This window comes from Bombina bombina, chromosome 10 (assembly GCF_027579735.1).
Source record: "Bombina bombina isolate aBomBom1 chromosome 10, aBomBom1.pri, whole genome shotgun sequence".
NCBI classification, from domain to species: Eukaryota; Metazoa; Chordata; class Amphibia; order Anura; family Bombinatoridae; genus Bombina; species Bombina bombina.
Window position 1 is genome coordinate 176,774,103 of NC_069508.1, and position 19,118 is coordinate 176,793,220.

Consider the following 19,118-nt stretch of genomic DNA (forward strand, 5'->3'; position numbering starts at 1 on the left):
GTGATGTATAATAAAGGATCCCTTTGGAATATATAATATTACAACAACCAACAACTATACCTATGTACCCCTAAACCAACAGAACCCACCACCGCAAACTAACCCTACACTACTTGACCCCTAAACAGTTAATAACCCATTGCAATAAAACATCTTCCCTATTAACTCTTAAACCAACAATAGCACATAGCATTATACCCCTACTCTCATTAACCCCTACACTGCCACAACCCCCTAACCTATTAAACCTTAATCTGCCACAATCCCCCAATAAAATAAGCCCCCTAACCTATTAACTCCTACACTGCCACAACCCCCAATGCAAACTACTCCTATACTACTTCTAACACCTAACCGCCCACCTCTAAGTTAACACCCCCTAAGTTATAAAAATAACAAACACTAAATTTACACAAAATTAAAAAAGCCTAATATTACAGGGGGGGGGAAAACAACACTACCAAAAATAAAAAACCTATACTAAAATACCTAGAAGGGAAAAAAAAACTAAGCTTTAAAAAAAAAAAAAAGCCCTCTCAAAAAAAATCCTTACGCTAAACCCCAAAGTTTGTACTCAACAACGTGACTCCGGCTCCTACATAATAGCCAACTGCAGTGCTCCTCTTCATGGTGTGGCCCATCTTCCTCCTGGAGGGGGCTCATCTTCATCTATCTTCTGCCACCGCTCCTCTGGAGAAGTCTTCATCCATCTTCCACCTGATGCATCTTCTTATCTTCTTTTCTTGCCATCTTTTGATCTTCTATCCACAATGTCCTCTTCTTGAGGTCACCTGCTGCACACTGAATTTTTAATGCGAGGTACCCCCTTTTATAAAGGTACCATAGCATTCCTATTGGCTGATTTTCAAATCCAAATTCAAATTCAAATCAGCCAATAGAAAATGCTTTCATTCTATAAATATGTTATATGATATATAAATATGATATATTTATGTTTAAAATAATAAAATAACTACATTTTAAATTAGATTTAATACTAAAAATAATATGCATTATACATGACAATGCATATAATTTTAACATTGTATATAAATGTAGCGACATATTATAATTATAATAGGGAGGTGGTTTTTTGTATACTTTACAGGGAGTGCAGAATTATTAGGCAAGTTGTATTTTTGAGGATTAATTTTATTATTGAACAACAACCATGTTCTCAATGAACCCAAAAAACTCATTAATATCAAAGCTGAATAGTTTTGGAAGTAGTTTTTAGTTTGTTTTTAGTTATAGCTATTTTAGGGGGATATCTGTGTGTGCAGGTGACTATTACTGTGCATAATTATTAGGCAACTTAACAAAAAACAAATATATACCCATTTCAATTATTTATTTTTACCAGTGAAACCAATATAACATCTCAACATTCACAAATATACATTTCTGACATTCAAAAACAAAACAAAAACAAATCAGTGACCAATATAGCCGCCTTTCTTTGCAAGGACACTCAAAAGCCTGCCATCCATGGATTCTGTCAGTGTTTTGATCTGTTCACCATCAACATTGCGTGCAGCACCAACCACAGCCTCCCAGACACTGTTCAGAGAGGTGTACTGTTTTCCCTCCTTGTAAATCTCACATTTGATGATGGACCACAAGTTCTCAATGGGGTTCAGATCAGGTGAACAAGGAGGCCATGTCATTAGATTTTCTTCTTTTATACCCTTTCTTGCCAGCCACGCTGTGGAGTACTTGGACGCGTGTGATGGAGCATTGTCCTGCATGAAAATCATGTTTTTCTTGAAGGATGCAGACTTCTTCCTGTACCACTGCTTGAAGAAGGTGTCTTCCAGAAACTGGCAGTAGGACTGGGAGTTGAGCCTGACTCCATCCTCAACCCGAAAAGGCCCCACAAGCTCATCTTTGATGATACCAGCCCAAACCAGTACACCACCTCCACCTTGCTGGCGTCTGAGTCGGACTGGAGCTCTCTGCCCTTTACCAATCCAGCCACGGGCCCATCCATCTGGCCCATCAAGACTCACTCTCATTTCATCAGTCCATAAAACCTTAGAAAAATCAGTCTTGAGATATTTCTTGGCCCAGTCTTGATGTTTCAGCTTGTGTGTCTTGTTCAGTGGTGGTCATCTTTAAGCCTTTCTTACCTTGGCCATGTCTCTGAGTATTGCACACCTTGTGCTTTTTGGCACTCCAGTGATGTTGCAGCTCTGAAATATGGCCAAACTGGTGGCAAGTGGCATCTTGGCAGCTGCACGCTTGACTTTTCTCAGTTCATGGGCAGTTATTTTGCGCCTTGGTTTTTCCACACGCTTCTTGCGACTCTGTTGACTATTTTGAATGAAACGCTTGATTGTTCGATGATCACGCTTCAGAAGCTTTGCAATTTTAAGAGTGCTGCATCCCTCTGCAAGATATCTCACTATTTTTGACTTTTCTGAGCCTGTCAAGTCCTTCTTTTGACCCATTTTGCCAAAGGAAAGGAAGTTGCCTAATAATTATGCACACCTGATATAGGGTGTTGATGTCATTAGACCACACCCCTTCTCATTACAGAGATGCACATCACCTAATATGCTTAATTGGTAGTAGGCTTTCGAGCCTATACAGCTTGGAGTAAGACAACATGCATAAAGAGGATGATGTGGTCAAAATACTCATTTGCCTAATAATTCTGCACTCCCTGTATTAGTCAGGTAGATTGCAGATAAGACGTAGGTGTAGGAGTTCTGTGGGACTTAGCTTGGTGTTATAGGAGGAGTATAGGGAAGACATGACATAGGTGTAGGTGTCTGCGGGAGTTAGCTGGGTGTTCTAGGAGGAGTATAGGGAAGACATGACATAGGTGTAGGTGTCTGCGGGAGTTAGCTGAATGTTCCAGGGGAGTATAGTTAAGACATGACATAGATGTAAGTGGTATTAGGGAGTTAGCTGGGCATTCCAGGGGGAGTATAGCTAAAGTATAACGTAGGTGTAGGTGTTCTGTGCGAGTTAGCCGGGAGTTTCAGGGGGAGTAACCTGTACTTTGATTGGGATACATCGCCAGCAGTGCCATATATTTCAAACTCTATAGGTTATGAGTAGGGTGTCAGTCATGTTTGTCTCTCCACCTTTTCAGTGGCGAGACTTAACAGTGTGAGGCAGGTAATAAAGGCGTAGTACGAGTTAGGTCACGCAGGCATTATTTGTCTGCCCCTATTCTTTAAATATATCAACAGACTTCGAGGCTAATGAGGCCAGAGAGGCGGTTTCTCATCGGTCTATCAATGCTTTGAATATCGGGACCTCAGTGAGAGTTGTACAGAAGAAACATTTTGGTTTCAGGTGTAAGCAGCTCCTGAAACTGCTGTTCTTTTGCACTTATCTACCTTGAAATAGTGGTGCTTGGTTTTCATTTTATGGGCATATCTCTGCTTAACTCTTTGGCTAATTCTATGTACTTTATCCACGTGATTTGTGTTATAAAGTCTGTCCTCCTCATCTCATACCACAATTATTGTACTACTTCTGCTGCGGCATAATGCCCATAGAGTAAAGAAATTATAACAACACTAATACCAGCATGACATGCATTTTGTTACTATTCTCACCTTGTGTCCAGCCTCTTCCAGAAGCTTTTTGGTCTCCAATACTACTCGTCTCATACCTGGGCTTGGCATAAAAAAACTGTCTGTTTCATAATATCCAATGCGAAGAGGTTTCTCAGTGGAGTAGAGCTGAAATAAATAATCATGATCCACTTCAGCCATTTATAAGTGCTCGAATGAAAACAGCAACAGTATTGTTTTTACCTTTGTCATGAGTTGGACATATCTATTTTGTCCATAAATCAGAATATCTTGTGGCTTTCTAAAAAGATGTACTAAACCTCACATTCTTAATGTTGAGAACCAAGTCTTATGTGGCTCTTGAAGGTTTTTCCAGTACAATTTAAATGGTTCTTGGAAGGCCTGTTAAGTGTCTTGCATTTGTTCTCGGTTATATTGTTTTGTAATATCACATCAAGCTTTACTTCTTCTGTGAATCTCTATGAACCCCAAGCTCCACTGGAAAAACCTATGAATAGTTTCACATCTGACTTTCTATATTCTATAGTTATATTGTTTACTAATTTGAGCAGTTGTACTAGTTCAGCGTCTCTTCTAACGGATTAGAATAACAAAGAAAAAAGTACAAAAAATTATTTGAGCTGTCCTTAGATTAGAATAGGCTACAGATTACACATGGCTACAAAATGATGCATCCACCATAACCAAATCTACAATCAAATTACCTCTTCGTTGAATGGAAGGGGTGGAACCCATGCATCTAACCTGAACATCTCCTCACACAAGAGAGCCTTCATGCACAGAGTAATGCTATCCACATCTCTTGCCATGGGTCCCACACTCAAAGGCACTGAAACAGACAAACTGGTTTAAAAGTTTATTAACAAATATATACGTGTGTGTATCAAAAAATCAAATTAGAGACTTATTGGGTTCCTTGACCCAGAGCAATGACTAGTAAGGAGAATGAGCAGTCAACCCCTTCTACTGGTAGTCGCACCAGCATTCCTCAGACCGCACCCCCACTTGTGATCTCTAGCTGGATGCCAGACTGTCAGACTGTGCAGGTACTGTCCAGAGTTACTTGGCTACATTCACGAGGATTTGAAAACCCTTTTAAGCCTGATCTTCATCATTGTTTTGGTTATTAGAGTTAAGTTTTTGTTTTGTTTTTAACTAAGAATGGAGAGACAAGTGATCTTTCACTCACTTTTGTGAGTGTTGTTTGCAGCAGTGATTTAACCCTTTGACTGTCTGTGTGTGTTCTCATATATATTTTCACACAACCTATGGGGTCATCTTTATTATTTGCCTGTGTTCTGCTGTCATTCCCTCCACTATTCATGTCCCCCTTTTTCTTAAACAAGGCAATGTCTAACCCCCACATATTTTATCTAAACATAATGTGCTCAGATAATGATTCCACCTCCAGATTTGTCTAACCACACCCCAGATCTTTCCAACGTATTCACAATCACCCAGGCCACACCTCTGACACCCAGTTCTAAAAAGACAGATATTGTAATGTAAAAATAAAAGGTATTTTTTCATTTGTTTGATTTTATTCTAATCTTTCACCATACCCTCCAATATCACTCCCTTATCTGCAGATATTATCCCTCCTATCCACTTTACTCTAAACAAGTGCTCCTTCTCTCCTCTCTGCACTCCAATCTACAGTACTTCTTGTACAGCTCTCTGCCTTGGTCCTCGAGTTACCCTTGCCTGTTCGTTTGGACTATTATTGTCTCTTATAAATGTTAATATTGTATATTGCACCTATGTGTATAGCAATGCAGAATCTGTGAACACTACAAATAAATGATTATTTTAATAATGATCATAATTGATCCTTCAGTAGGAACTACTGTATGTTAATATGTAATTAAATAAGACACTCAGAAGTGCAGAGATCTTCATTGCTTACCTGAAAGCAGACCATCAATCGCGGATCGTATGCCCATAATACTATATAAAGTAGAAAAAGGATCCCTTTAGACTGTTATCTTTGTGTGTAATAACAATTCTTAGTTGTGAAAGTTATAAAATGTTTTTGTTATAAATTACATTTGGAGATGTATGTTTATATTATATATTTATCAGTATTTTGTCTAAATGTCTAGATCACAAGTGGAGCGCTATTGATAGCATAGGTTAGATTATCAATATAGCGGGCACAAGTTTACAGGTCAATGCTAAAACATAATTACCAGAAAATGTTTAGCGCGTCCAACATATTATTAGCATGCCCTAATACTTTCAATGAATAGAGTGGCCGATATACACTCATATATATGCACACTCATATATATCTAAATATATATATATGTGTGTGTATGTATGTATGTATATATATATATATATATATATATATATATATAAAAGAATCCCAGCCAAGGAGTCTTAGAAATCAATTCAATTGTTTAATTTTTAATTAGGCCCTTTTAAGGGCTTTTTGTAATTTAGTGTAGGGTAGGGCTTTTTTATTTTGGGGGGCTTTTTTATTTTGTTAGGGGGATTAGAGTAGGTGTAATTAGTTAAAAAATCTTGTAATTATTTTATTATTTTCTGTAATTTAATGTGTGGGGGGGGGGTTCCGTACTTTAGATAATTTTATTTAATTGTAATTAATTGTATTTAGTTTAGGGAATTTATTTAATTATAGTGTAGTGTTATGTGTAATTGTAACTTAGGTTAGGTTTTATTTTACAGGTATATTTGTATTTATTTTAACTAGGTAGTTATTAAATAGTCAATAACTATTTAATAACTATTCTACCTAGTTAAAATAAATACAAAGTTGCCTGTAAAATAAAAATAAACCCTAAGATAGCTACAATGTAACTATTAGTTATATTGTAGCTAGCTTAGGGTTTATTTTATAGGTACGTATTTAGTTTTAAATGGGAATTATTTAGTTAATTGTAGTAATATTATTTAGATTTATTGTAATTATATTTAAGTTAGGGGGGGTTAGGGTTAGACTTAGGTTTAGGGATTAATAACTTTATTATAGTTGTGACGACGTTGTGGGCGGCAAATTAGGGGTTAATAAATGTAGTTAGGTTGCGGCGACATTGAGGGCGGGAGATTAGGGGTTAATAAATATAATGTAGGGTTCGGCGATGTTGGGGGCAGCAGATTAGGGGTTCATAACTATAATGTAGGTGGCGGCGGTGTCCGGAACGGCAGATTAGGGGTTAATAATATAATGTAGGTGTCGGCGATGTTGGGGGCAGTAGATTAGGGGTTAATAAGTGTAAGATTAGGGGTGTTTAGACTCGGGGTTCATGTTAGGGTGTTAGGTGTAGACATAACTTTTATTTCCCCTTAGGAATCAATGGGGCTGCGTTAGGAGCTTTACGCGGCTTTTTTGCAGGTATTAGGTTTTTTTGAAGACGGCTCTCCCCCATAGATTCCTATGGGGAAATCGTGCACAAGCATGTTTTACCAGCTCACCGCTAACGTAAGCAGCGCTGGTATTGAGGTGAGATGTGGAGCTAAATTTTGCTCTTCGTTTACTTTTTTGCGGCTAGCGCCAGGTTTCTAAAAACCTGTAATACCAGTGCTGCAGGTAAGTGAGCTCAAACTGCTCGTTAGCACCGCACCCCTCCTAATGCAAAACTCGTAATCTAGGTGATTGTTTTTTGTGTCACTTGTGTCTGAAGAAGGGGATTTAAAGTTCCCGAAACGTTACACTGGTCACAGTAAATTTGATTTTTAAACACCCAGTGAGTGCAAGTCTTTATTGCTGTTACTATGTATCTCATTAGCTCCCTGGCGGATGATGGAAAGTGAGAGTGCACATCCTGGCTATAATATATATATATATATATATATATATATATATATATATATATATATATATATATATATATATATATATATATATATAAAAATGGGGGCATTGTAACGTTTTCTAATATTATATCATTTTCAGCTATCCAAAGCACAAATTAATTGCATAATTGAACATAAATGTATTTAAGCATAATTTGTGCAATAAATATTTAACATTTGTAATACTGGTTAATTTTAGGTTATTATTTTTGGTCAGTAAAATCAGCCAGGCTGTGCACTAGATAAAAAGGTCCTGGGAGAACACTGTATATATATATATATATATATATATATATATATATATATATATATATATATTTATATATATATATATATATATATATATATATATATATATATATATATATATAATTTTCATCTGAGCGAAGAACAATACTATTTCTCAGTAAACCTATTGTAGAGTGCCCCATAGATGTCTATGCACGCCAGTGTTTCTGTAAGCGATACCTTTTTAACTTGTAATATGAGGACAAGAATAAGAACGCTATTGATTTAAATTGAGCAGCGTTTGCGCTCAATAGAGCTAATATTTTTTACACTTTAGCTGTAATCTAGGCCTTAATGTAGAAACTATCTAAAAAAAAAAAAAAATTAACAAAAACTATTGACAATATATATAGTACCGCAGGAAAAAAAGCAATGATACCTGACTCTCTTTGGCGTTGGCTTGAATCCAGGTATTCCACAGAAGCTGGATGGGAGGCGAATGCTTCCACCAAGGTCTGTTCCAATTCCCAGTATTGAGCCTCCAGCTCCAATCAATGCACCTTCTCCTCCTGAGGAACCAGCACAGCTCTTAGTTTTGTTGTGTGGATTTAATGTGCATCCATAGATTGTGTTGCTGGTTTCATAGCTGTTAAGGGTAGAAAATCAAACATTGCTTGTTTATCTACTGTCTGTGGTTACTGTATTTATGTCCTAATAATCAAGGCCTTGCTATAATTTAAAATGAAAGCAAATTTTGCTATACTTCTCCAAGGGGTGTTCCCTGCATTTCTGTATGTAAAGGAGAGACAAGCCCAGTGGAATATAGCACTGAATGATATAAAAATGTTGCTGCATTTACACTTTGTGCTTTGTATTTTATATTACTTTACACTTGATTAAGCTTTATTATATTTAACCTTTCCAGTACCACTTATATGCTGATGATACCCAAATCTATCATTCCTCTCCGGATATCTCTCCCTCTTTACCTAACCAGATTTCCAACTGTCTCTCTGCAATGTACTCTTGGATGTATTCACACTACCTCCAACTCAATCTGTCCAAATCTGAGCTGCTTCTTATTTCCCCCTCTTCGAGACATCCAACACGTGACATTTCTCTGACAGTTGGAGACTCTATTCTCAACACCTTACCCCAGGTCCGCTGTCTTGGGGTCACACTAGACTCAGAACTCACATTCAACCCACATATACAAGCACTTACCAAATCCAGCCGTTGACACCTACGCAATATTTCCAGAATTTGTCCCTTCCTTATTTAAAAAATTACAAAAATACTTATTCATTCCCTCATTTTGTCACGCATTGAGTATTGCAATCTACTCCTAAATGGCCTTCCAAAACACTGCCTCTCCTCCCTCCAATCTATTATGAATGCTTCTGCTAGGCTCATCCACCTAAGTCGCCGATCTACAGCAGCTGCTCCACTCTGCCAGTCTCTACACTGGCTCCCCATACACTCCAGAATACAACTTAAAGTATTAACCCTAACTTACAAAGTACTCAACAGTCTAACTCCCAACTATATTTCCTCTCTCATCGTGAAATATTCCCCATCCCGTCCTCTTCGATCAAACCCTGACCTACGTCTCTCCACTCCTGTTATCTCTAGATCCCACTCCTGCCTCCAATACTTTGCACGTGCTGCTCCTGTCCTATGGAACTCTCTACCCCGCTCCATAAGACTGTCTCCAACCTTGTATAGCTTCAGACGCTCCTTGAAAACCCACCTATTCAGAGAGGCTTACCATCTCTCCTTCATCCCTCATCCGAACCAAACTAATACATGAACTGCCTGACTCACTGCTGCAACTACAACCGATGTGACAAGCTACCCCAACCTTATGTCTCTTCACCCTAAACCTATAGACTGTGCGCTCTCCAGAGCAGGGCCCTCTTCCTCCTGTACTAGATTTGTTTAGTTTTGTTATGTTTTGTATCTTATCACAAATCCTTGTCACTGTATACCCCTATCATTGTACCCAGTGCTACGGAATTTAGCAGCGCTATATAAATAAATGATAATAGTAATAATAACAACTTTGCACTTTTTATTTTGTATAATTCAGTGTAATTAGGGTTGTGATTTTCCAAACCTGATTATTCTTTGACAGTTTCTGTGTAACTTTTTAATTAGGATCATACTTTGTATATTTATACGTATCTTTTCTCCAACATTGGTGTGTCCGGTCCACGGCTTCATACTTACTTGTGGGAATATTCTCTTCCCCAACAGGAAATGGCAAAGAGAGCACAGCAAAAGCTGCCCATATAGCCCCCCCTCTGGCTCCGCCCCCCAGTCATTCTCTTTGCCGCTCTGAACAAGTAGCATCTCCAATGGGATGGTAAAGAGTATGTGGTGTTAGTTGTAGTTTTTTGTTTCTTCTATCAAGATTTTGTTATTTTAAAATAATGCCGGTTTGTACTATTTACTCTACAACAGAAAATGAAGAAGATTTCTGTTAAAAGAGGAGTATGATTTTAGCAGTAGTAACTAAAATCGGTTGCTGTTCCCACCCAAGACTGTTGAAACCAGAGAACTTCAGTTGGGGGGAACAGTTTGCAGGCTTATCTGCTACAGGTATGATCAGTCATATTTCTAACAAGACATGTTAATGCTAGAAGACTGTCATTTTTCCCTTAAGGGGTAAGTAAGCCATTTTCTTAGACTTATAACAGATTAAGGCTTATTATTGGGCTCTATACTGGTTGACACTATTGTGGGCTAAATCGATTGATTTATTTCATGTTTGGCAGTGTTTTTGAGTATGTAAAAGCACTTTTGGGAACGTTTTTATTCGCCTGGCATTTAGTTAGACTACTATTTCTCTCAGAAAGGCCCCTTCACTCTGGTATGCAGAGGAAGGAGGCCCGGTTTTCGCGTCTCAATTGCGCAGTTTACTTCCATGGCAGTGCATGCAGCTTCATGTGAGGGGTCCTGTGGCTTCAAAAAACGGACTCAGGAAGGTTTATTTCAGTGCTGAATAACTCTCAGGGAAGGTAAAGAGCCGCAGCAAGGCTGTGGCTATGATTGTAGTGTACTAAAGTGGTTAAATTAAACAAATAGCTCCGGTTTGCTCATTTTAAGGGTTAAAGTCTTGAAACTTGGTGTGCAATACTTTCAAGGCATTAGGACTCTGGGGTAAAAATTTTGTAAAAATCAGACATTGCCTTCATTGTTTTCCAAAATATCAGTAATAAAGTGTGTCTGTTTATTATTTAAAGGGACAGTAACGCTTTTCTTTAAAAACGCTTTTATTGCATTTTTAGCCTGCCAAAGTCTGTCTAACATGTCTATACCTTCAGATAACCTATGTTCTGTCTGTATGAAAGCCAAGGTGGTTCCCCCTGTTAATGTATGTGCAAATTGTGTCATAGCGTCCAAACAAAGTACGGACAGTCCTGACACATTGAATAAGATTGCCCAAGATGATTCTTCTAATGAAGGTAGTGAGGATAGTTCTACATCCTCTCCTTCTGTGTCAACACCAGTTTTGCCCGCGCAGGCTAGTACATGTAGCGCGCCAATGCTTGTTACTATGCAACAATTAACAGCAGTAATGGATAATTCTATAGCAAATCTGTTATCCAAACTGCCATCCTACCCTAGAAAGTGTGATAGCTCAGTTTTAAATACAGAAGATGAGCAGGCTGGCGCTGAGGACAATTTATCAGTTGTACCCTCACATCAATCCGAATTGGTAGCGAGGGAGGGTCTGTCTGAGGGGGAAATTTCTGATTCAGGAAAAGTTTCTCAGCAGGCAGACACTGATGCGTACTATTTAAATTTTAAGTTAGAACATCTCCGCGCCCTGCTTAAGGAGGTCCTAACTACTCTCGATGACTGTGATTCTTTGGTAATTCCAGAGAAATTGTGCAAGATGGACAAATTCTTAGAGGACCCAGTGCACGCTGATGCCTTTCCGATACCCAAGCGGGTGGCGGACATAGTGACTAAGGAGTGGGAAAAGCCAGGTATACCCTTTGTTCCGCCTCCTATATTCAAGAAAATGTTCCCCATGGTTGACCCCAGAAAGGACGCATGGCAAACGGTTCCTAAGGTGGAGGGGGCAGTGTCAACATTAGCTAAGCGCACAACTATTCCTGTTGAGGACAGTTGCGCTTTTAAAGATCCTATGGATAAAAAATTGCAAGGATTGCTGAAAAAGATATTTGTGCAACAAGGTTTCCTTCTTCAACCAATCTCGTGCATTATTCCTGTCACCTCGGCAGTGTATTTTTGGTTCGAGGAACTAGAAATTTCGCTCCAAAAAGAGACTCCATCTGATGAAGTCATGGACAGAATTCACGCACTAAAATTGGCTAATTCCTTTATTTTGGATGCCGCTTTCCAATTGGCTAAGCTAGTGGCGAAAAATTCAGGTTTTGCAATAGTGGCGCGCAGAGCGCTCTGGCTAAAATCCTGGTCGGCGGATGTGTCGTCCAAGAATAAATTGCTTAATATTCCTTTCAAGGGTAAGACCCTTTTCGGGCCGGAATTGAAAGAGATTATTTCGGACATTACTGGTGGAAAGGGACACAGGATAGGCCTTTCAAGGCTAAGAACAAATCCAATTTTCGTTCCTTTCGTAATTTCAGGAACGGACCGAATCCTAACTCTGCGGCCTCCAGACAAGAAGGCAACTCTTCCCAGCCTAAACCAGCATGGAAACCATGGCAAGGCTGGAATAAGGGTAAACAGGCCAAGAAGCCTGCTGTTGCTACCAAGACAGCATTAAGGGGTAGCCCCCGATCCGGGACCGGATCTCGTGGGGGGCAGACTTTATCTCTTCACTCAGGCTTGGGCAAGAGACATTCCGGATCCCTGGGCACTAGAAATAGTCTCTCAGGGGTATCTTCTAGAGTTCAAGGAACTCCCTCCAAGGGGAAGGTTCCACATGTCTCGCTTATCTTCAGACCAGATAAAGAGACAGGCATTCTTACATTGCGTAGGAGACCTATTAAAAATGGGAGTGATAAACCCAGTTCCAACAGTGGAACAAGGTCTGGGTTTTTACTCGAATCTGTTTGTAGTTCCCAAAAAAGAGGGAACTTTCAGGCCAATTCTGGATCTAAAAATCCTAAACAAATTCCTCAGAGTTCCATCATTCAAAATGGAAACCATTCGGACAATCTTACCAACAATCCAGGAAGGTCAATATATGACTACCGTGGACTTAAAGGATGCATACCTGCATATTCCTATCCACAAAGATCATCATCAGTTCCTGAGGTTCGCCTTTTTGGACAAACATTACCAGTTCGTGGCTCTTCCATTCGGTTTAGCCACTGCTCCCAGAATTTTCACGAAGGTGCTAGGGTCCCTTCTAGCGGTTCTAAGACCGAGGGGCATTGCTGTAGCACCTTATCTAGACGACATTCTAATCCAAGCGTCGTCTCTTTCCAAAGCAAAGGCTCATCCAGACATCGTTCTAGCCTTTCTCAGGTCTCACAGGTGGAAGGTGAACGTAGAAAAGAGTTCCCTGTCGCCGTCAACAAGAGTTCCCTTTTTGGGAACAATCATAGATTCTTTAGAAATTAAGATTTTCCTGACAGAGGTCAGAAAGTTAAAGCTTCTAAACGCTTGTCAAGTTCTTCACTCTATTCCTCAGTCTTCCATAGCTCAGTGCATGGAAGTAATAGGATTGATGGTTGCAGCAATGGACATAGTTCCTTTTGCTCGAATTCATCTAAGACCATTACAACTGTGCATGCTCAATCAGTGGAATGGGGACTATGCAGACTTGTCTCCCCAGATTCAAGTAGACCAGGTAACCAGGGATTCTCTCCGCTGGTGGTTGTCTCACGATCACCTGTCTCAGGGAATGAGTTTCCGCAGACCAGAATGGGTCATTGTCACGACCGACGCCAGTCTCTTAGGCTGGGGTGCGGTCTGGGAATCTCTGAAAGCTCAAGGTCTTCTCCCGATAAACATTTTAGAACTGAGAGCGATATTCAATGCGCTCCTGTCGTGGCCTCTCCTAGCAAAGGCCAAATTCATAAGGTTTCAGTCGGACAACATGACGACTGTGGCGTACATCAATCATCAGGGGGGAACAAAGAGTTCCTTAGCGATGAGAGAGGTATCCAAGATCATCAAATGGGCGGAGGATCACTCCTGCCACCTATCTGCAATTCACATCCCAGGTGTGGACAACTGGGAGACGGATTATCTGAGTCGCCAGACTTTTCATCCGGGGGAGGGGGAACTCCACCCGGAGGTTTTTGCCCAGTTAACCCAACTATGGGGCATTCCAGATATGGACCTGATGGCTTCTCGCCAGAACGCCAAGGTTCCTCGATACGGATCCAGATCCAGGGACCCCAAGGCGACACTGGTGGACGCATTAGTGGCGCCTTGGTCGTTCAACCTAGCTTATGTGTTCCCACCGTTTCCTCTCCTTCCCAGGCTTGTAGCCAGGATCAAACAGTAGCAGGTCTCGGTAGCAGGTCTCGGTGATCCTAATAGCCCCTGCGTGGCCACGCAGGACTTGGTATGCAGACCTGGTGAATATGTCATCGGCTCCACCATGGAAGCTACCTTGAGACAGGATCTTCTGGTACAAGGTCCGTTCGAACATCCAAATCTAGTCTCTCTCCAACTGACTGCTTGGAAATTGAACGCTTGAGTCTATCTAAGCGTGGGTTTTCAGAGTCAGTCATAGATACTCTGGTTCAAGCCAGAAAACCTGTAACTAGGAAGATTTACCATGAGATATGGCAAAAATATATCTGTTTGTGCGAATCCAAGGGGTTCCCTTGGAGTAGAATTAAAATCCCTAGGATTCTTTCCTTTCTCCAAGAAGGTCTGGATAAAGGTTTGTCAGCTAGTTCCTTAAAAGGACAGATATCTGCTCTGTCTGTTTTGCTACACAAACGTCTGGCAGCTGTGCCAGATGTACAGGCGTTTGTACAGGCGTTAGTTAGAATCAAGCCTCTTTACAGACCCATGACTCCTCCTTGGAGTCTAAATTTAGTTATTTCAGTTCTTCAGGGGGTTCCGTTTGAACCCATGCATTCCATAGATATTAAGTTACTATCTTGGAAAGTTCTGTTTTTGGTTGCTATTTCTTCTGCTAGAAGAGTTTCTGAATTATCTGCTTTGCAATGTACTTCTCCCTATCTGGTATTCCATACAGATAAGGTAGTTTTACGTACCAAGCCTGGTTTTCTTCCAAAGGTTGTTTCCAACAGGAATATCAACCAGGAAATTGTTGTTCCTTCTCTGTGTCCGAATCCAGTTTCAAAGAAGGAACGCTTGTTACACAATCTAGATGTAGTCCGTGCGTTAAAGTTCTATTTAGAAGCAACAAAGGATTTCAGACAGACTTCATCTTTGTTTGTTGTGTATTCTGGTAAGAGGAGAGGACAGAAAGCTACTGCTACCTATCTTTCTTTTTGGCTGAAAAGCATCATCCGATTGGCTTATGAGACTGCCGGAAGGCAGCCTCCTGAACGAATTACAGCACATTCTACTAGAGCTGTGGCTTCCACTTGGGCTTTCAAGAACGAGGCTTCTGTTGATCAGATCTGTAAGGCAGCGACTTGGTCTTCTCTGCATACTTTTGCCAAATTTTACAAATTCGATACTTATGCTTCTTTGGAAGCTATTTTTGGGAGAAAGGTTTTGCAAGCCGTGGTGTCTTCTGTTTAGGTAACCTGATTTGCTCCCTCCCTTCATCCGTGTCCTAAAGCTTTGGTATTGGTTCCCACAAGTAAGGATGAAGCCGTGGACCGCAGAATTTATGTTTACCTGATAAATTTCTTTCTCCAACGGTGTGTCCGGTCCACGGCCCGCCCTGGTTTTTAATCAGGTTTGATGAATTTCTTTCTTTATACACTACAGTCACCACGGCACCCTATAGTTTCTGATTTTTTCTCCTAACCGTCGGTCGAATGACTGGGGGGCGGAGCCAGAGGGGGGCTATATGGGCAGCTTTTGCTGTGCTCTCTTTGCCATTTCCTGTTGGAGAAGAGAATATTCCCACAAGTAAGGATGAAGCCGTGGACCGGACACACCGTTGGAGAAAGAAATTTATCAGGTAAACATAAATTCTGTTTTACATTACATTACATTGCACTTTGTATTTTTTCTATTTAAAATAAAACTGAAAAAACTGTCATCAGTTTCCCAGAGAGCTTCATTACTTTTTATGGGCCCCCTAAGCAAATATTCTCTAGTTTGGAGAGAAATTATAGTGCAGACTTCACAGGGGCTGAACTGCCTGAATCCTCTAAGAAAAAGGGCAGAACCTAGAAGTCCCAGAGAGATGAGAGATGCCTTCCATTGAAAGTATTGAAACTCTCTGGGATAGAGAAATTCACAGGGAGAGAAGGTAATTGGAAAAATATAATTTGCAACAATTACAAATTGAACTAAATAGTGTTCAATTTTACTTTTCTGACAGTTAAATAAGTGTATTGTGAATTTAGAGCAAAGTTCACCTGCATACAGCTGGCAAGAAGAATCAGTGAGACAAGCTTGTTTAAAATGCTTACATAATTGTGAGAGAGCTTCAGACATACCCTACAAACTCCTCTGTTCAGCCCAGGAAACTCTCCTGTTCCTCCCATTTTCCAAAACTGTCAGATTTTGTTCATAATAGAGAAAATACCAAGTGCAATGTAAGGTGCAAAACAAATACACAGAAATATACAAAGTATATTCCTAATTTGATAAAGTAACACAGAAACTTTGAAAACATATTCAGAATTTGTAAAATCATTTCTGGATGTAAATCTAAAAATCTATTAAAGTATGAAATAGAAATTGCAAAGCTTAAATGTAATGTTACTGAAAGAACCCTGAAGTGAAACGTAATATAAAATACAAAGCACAAAGTGTAAATATAACAAAACTCATATCATGCAGTGCTATATTGTACTTGGCTTGTCTCTCCTTCACATACAGAAATGTGACAGATCTCACAGTGTTGGAGAGTTCCGCACTTTTTTCTTTGAGCATTCAGTGAGTTCAGCCTATGTGAAGTCTGCACTACAATTTCTTTTAAAGGGGCACTCTAGTCAAAATTAAACTTTCATGATTCACATAGATCATGCAATAGTAAACAACTTTACTTCCATTAACAAAATGTGTATTCACAGAATATATGTATATGCATTTGTGATTGGCTGATTGCTGTCACATGATATAGGAGGAGTGGAAATAGAAAGAACTTTGAAATTTGTGAGAAAAAAAATCTACTACTCATTTGGAGTTCAGACTAAGGGGTCAATTTATTAATGTGCGAGCGGACATGATACGGTGTAGCGTCTCATGTCCACTGCACATCGATAAATGCTGACAGCATACTCTGTCCTGTCGGCATTTATCATTGCACCAGCAGTTCTTGTTAACTGCTGGTGCAATGCCGCCCCCTGCAGATTTGCGGCCAATCGGCTTCTAGCAGGGGGTGTCAATCAACCTGATCGTATTTGATTGGGTTGATTTCTGTCCGCCGTCTCAGAGCAGACGGACAGGTTATGGAGCAGCGGTCTTTAGACCGCTGCTTAATAACTTCTGTTTCCGGCGAGCGTACGGAGCTTGATAAATTGACCCCTATGTGCTATTGCATTGTCTTTTTATAATGCATTTGTTTATTATGCAAACTTACTGTATTTACTGGTCCTTTAAGGCAGAGCAGACCACCCGACACATCTTTTATTATTTAACCATACCTTAAAAATTACAAATTTTATGTACCAGTTTGATTTACAAAGTATTTAGGGTTAGATTACAAGTGGAGCACTATTTTAACGTTCGCTTGTAAAGGGGCAAATTTGCCTGTTTATGGCTGCACGTTAAATAACCAGCCATTACAAGTGGCTGGTTAATGCTCCCGCAAGCTCTCGGTGTCACTTTGCGCTTTGCACAATTAGCCAGAAGTCAGACCTCTGGTTAATTAAAAAAAAAGTGCCCCAATAGCACCCAAAACAAAGTGGATATTTCCTTAAAGGGCCATAATACCCAAATGTTTAAACACTTGAAAGTGATGCAGCATAGCTGTAAAAAGCTGATTAGAAAATATCACTTGAACATCTCTATGTAAAAAAGAAAGATATTTTACCTCAAAAGTTCCTCAGTAGCCACCTCCCATTGTAAAGGATTTCTAAGCAGCATTTTAGTGTGTTTGTCCTGGGACATCTGAAGGGACTAGCATCGTGCACTCAGGTAAAGGAAGCTTACTATGAAATCTCATGAGAGTTAAGTCAAATCTCATGAGATCACAGTAAGAGTTCATGACCTCAGCACTGCTGATGCTGATTGGCTGCTGTTCATTTCTTCATTTTTTTAATTTTTTTTACCTGCAGCTGGGAGCAGCTGAGTATAACTTTTTACACAGAACTTACTCTGCTGAGCTGAGGAAATTGTGAGGTAAAATATCTTCCTTTTTTACATAGAGATGCTCAGGTGATATTTTCCTGTCAGCTTTTTACAGTTATACTGCATCAGTTTCAAGTGATTTAGCATATGAGTATTATGTCCCTTTAATATAAATAAAAAATATGAGCATTTTGTTTTTTAATTAAAAACTGCACAAAGCAGTTATAAGGGGTTAAATTAAGTAGTGTGGGGTGTTTGATAAAAAGGAACACCACTGAAAGTGCCTTTACATTGAGTTGAATGCTGACAGTGTTTTTAATGTACACATAAATATATATGTATATATATATATATATTTTTATTTAGCTTCGCAATGTTGCGCAAATTGCCTCCTGTGCTGCACTAGGTGCTTTGCCGTGTCTCACGGCATGTGAACGAGGCTCCTATTGGAGCCTATGGAAGGCTTCCAGGCAATGTGAACGCAATATTGTGCTCCACTCGTAATCTAGGCCTAAACATTTCTAACACCATTTTCTTTGTAAATTATTTGTCATAAAATAGTTAAAAAGTGAAAAGTAACGCACAGAGTTAAAGGGACAGTCTAGTCCAAAATAAACTTTCATGATTCAGATAGGGCATGTAATTTTAAACAATTTTCCAATTTACTTTTATCACCAAATTTGCTATGTTCTCTTGGTATTCTTAGTTGAAAGCTTAACCTAGGAGGTTCATATGCTAATTTCTTAGACCTTGAAGGCCACCTCTTTTCAGAATGCATTTTAACAGTTTTTCACTACTAGAGGGTGTTAGTTCATGTTATTCATATAGAAAACACTGTGCTCATGCATGTAAAGTTATCTGGGAGCAGGCACTGATTGGTTAAACTGCAAGTCTGTCAAAAGAACTGAAACAAAGGGGCAGTTTGCAGAGACTTAGATACAAGATAATCACAGAGGTTAAAAGTATATTAATATAACTGTATTGGTTATGCAAAACTGGGGAATGGGTAATAAAGGGATTATCTATCTTTTAAAACAATAAACATTTTGGTGTGGACTGTCCCTTTAAAGCAGGTTATGATTAGATTAAATATATAGGGATAGGAAGATCAACCAGTGATCCTACAATTCCCATAGTGGAAGTCATGCACTAGCCCACACCATCTCGCCTAGTTAC

At 39.5% G+C, this 19,118-nt stretch overlaps 1 protein-coding gene across 2 annotated transcripts in view; it reads right to left on the reverse strand.

Annotated features, from left to right (window-relative positions):
* Positions 1-19,118, reverse strand: part of LOC128641012 (vitamin D3 hydroxylase-associated protein) — a 235,445-nt gene that overhangs the window by 131,647 nt on the left and 84,680 nt on the right. For both annotated transcript variants that reach the window (XM_053693530.1, XM_053693529.1), the window contains exons 5-8: positions 8,038-8,244; positions 5,458-5,498; positions 4,256-4,380; positions 3,573-3,698 (exon numbers count right to left, since the gene is read on the reverse strand). In XM_053693530.1, the coding sequence (XP_053549505.1) occupies positions 3,573-3,698; positions 4,256-4,380; positions 5,458-5,498; positions 8,038-8,244 (499 nt within the window). The remainder of the gene's footprint in view (positions 1-3,572; positions 3,699-4,255; positions 4,381-5,457; positions 5,499-8,037; positions 8,245-19,118) is intronic.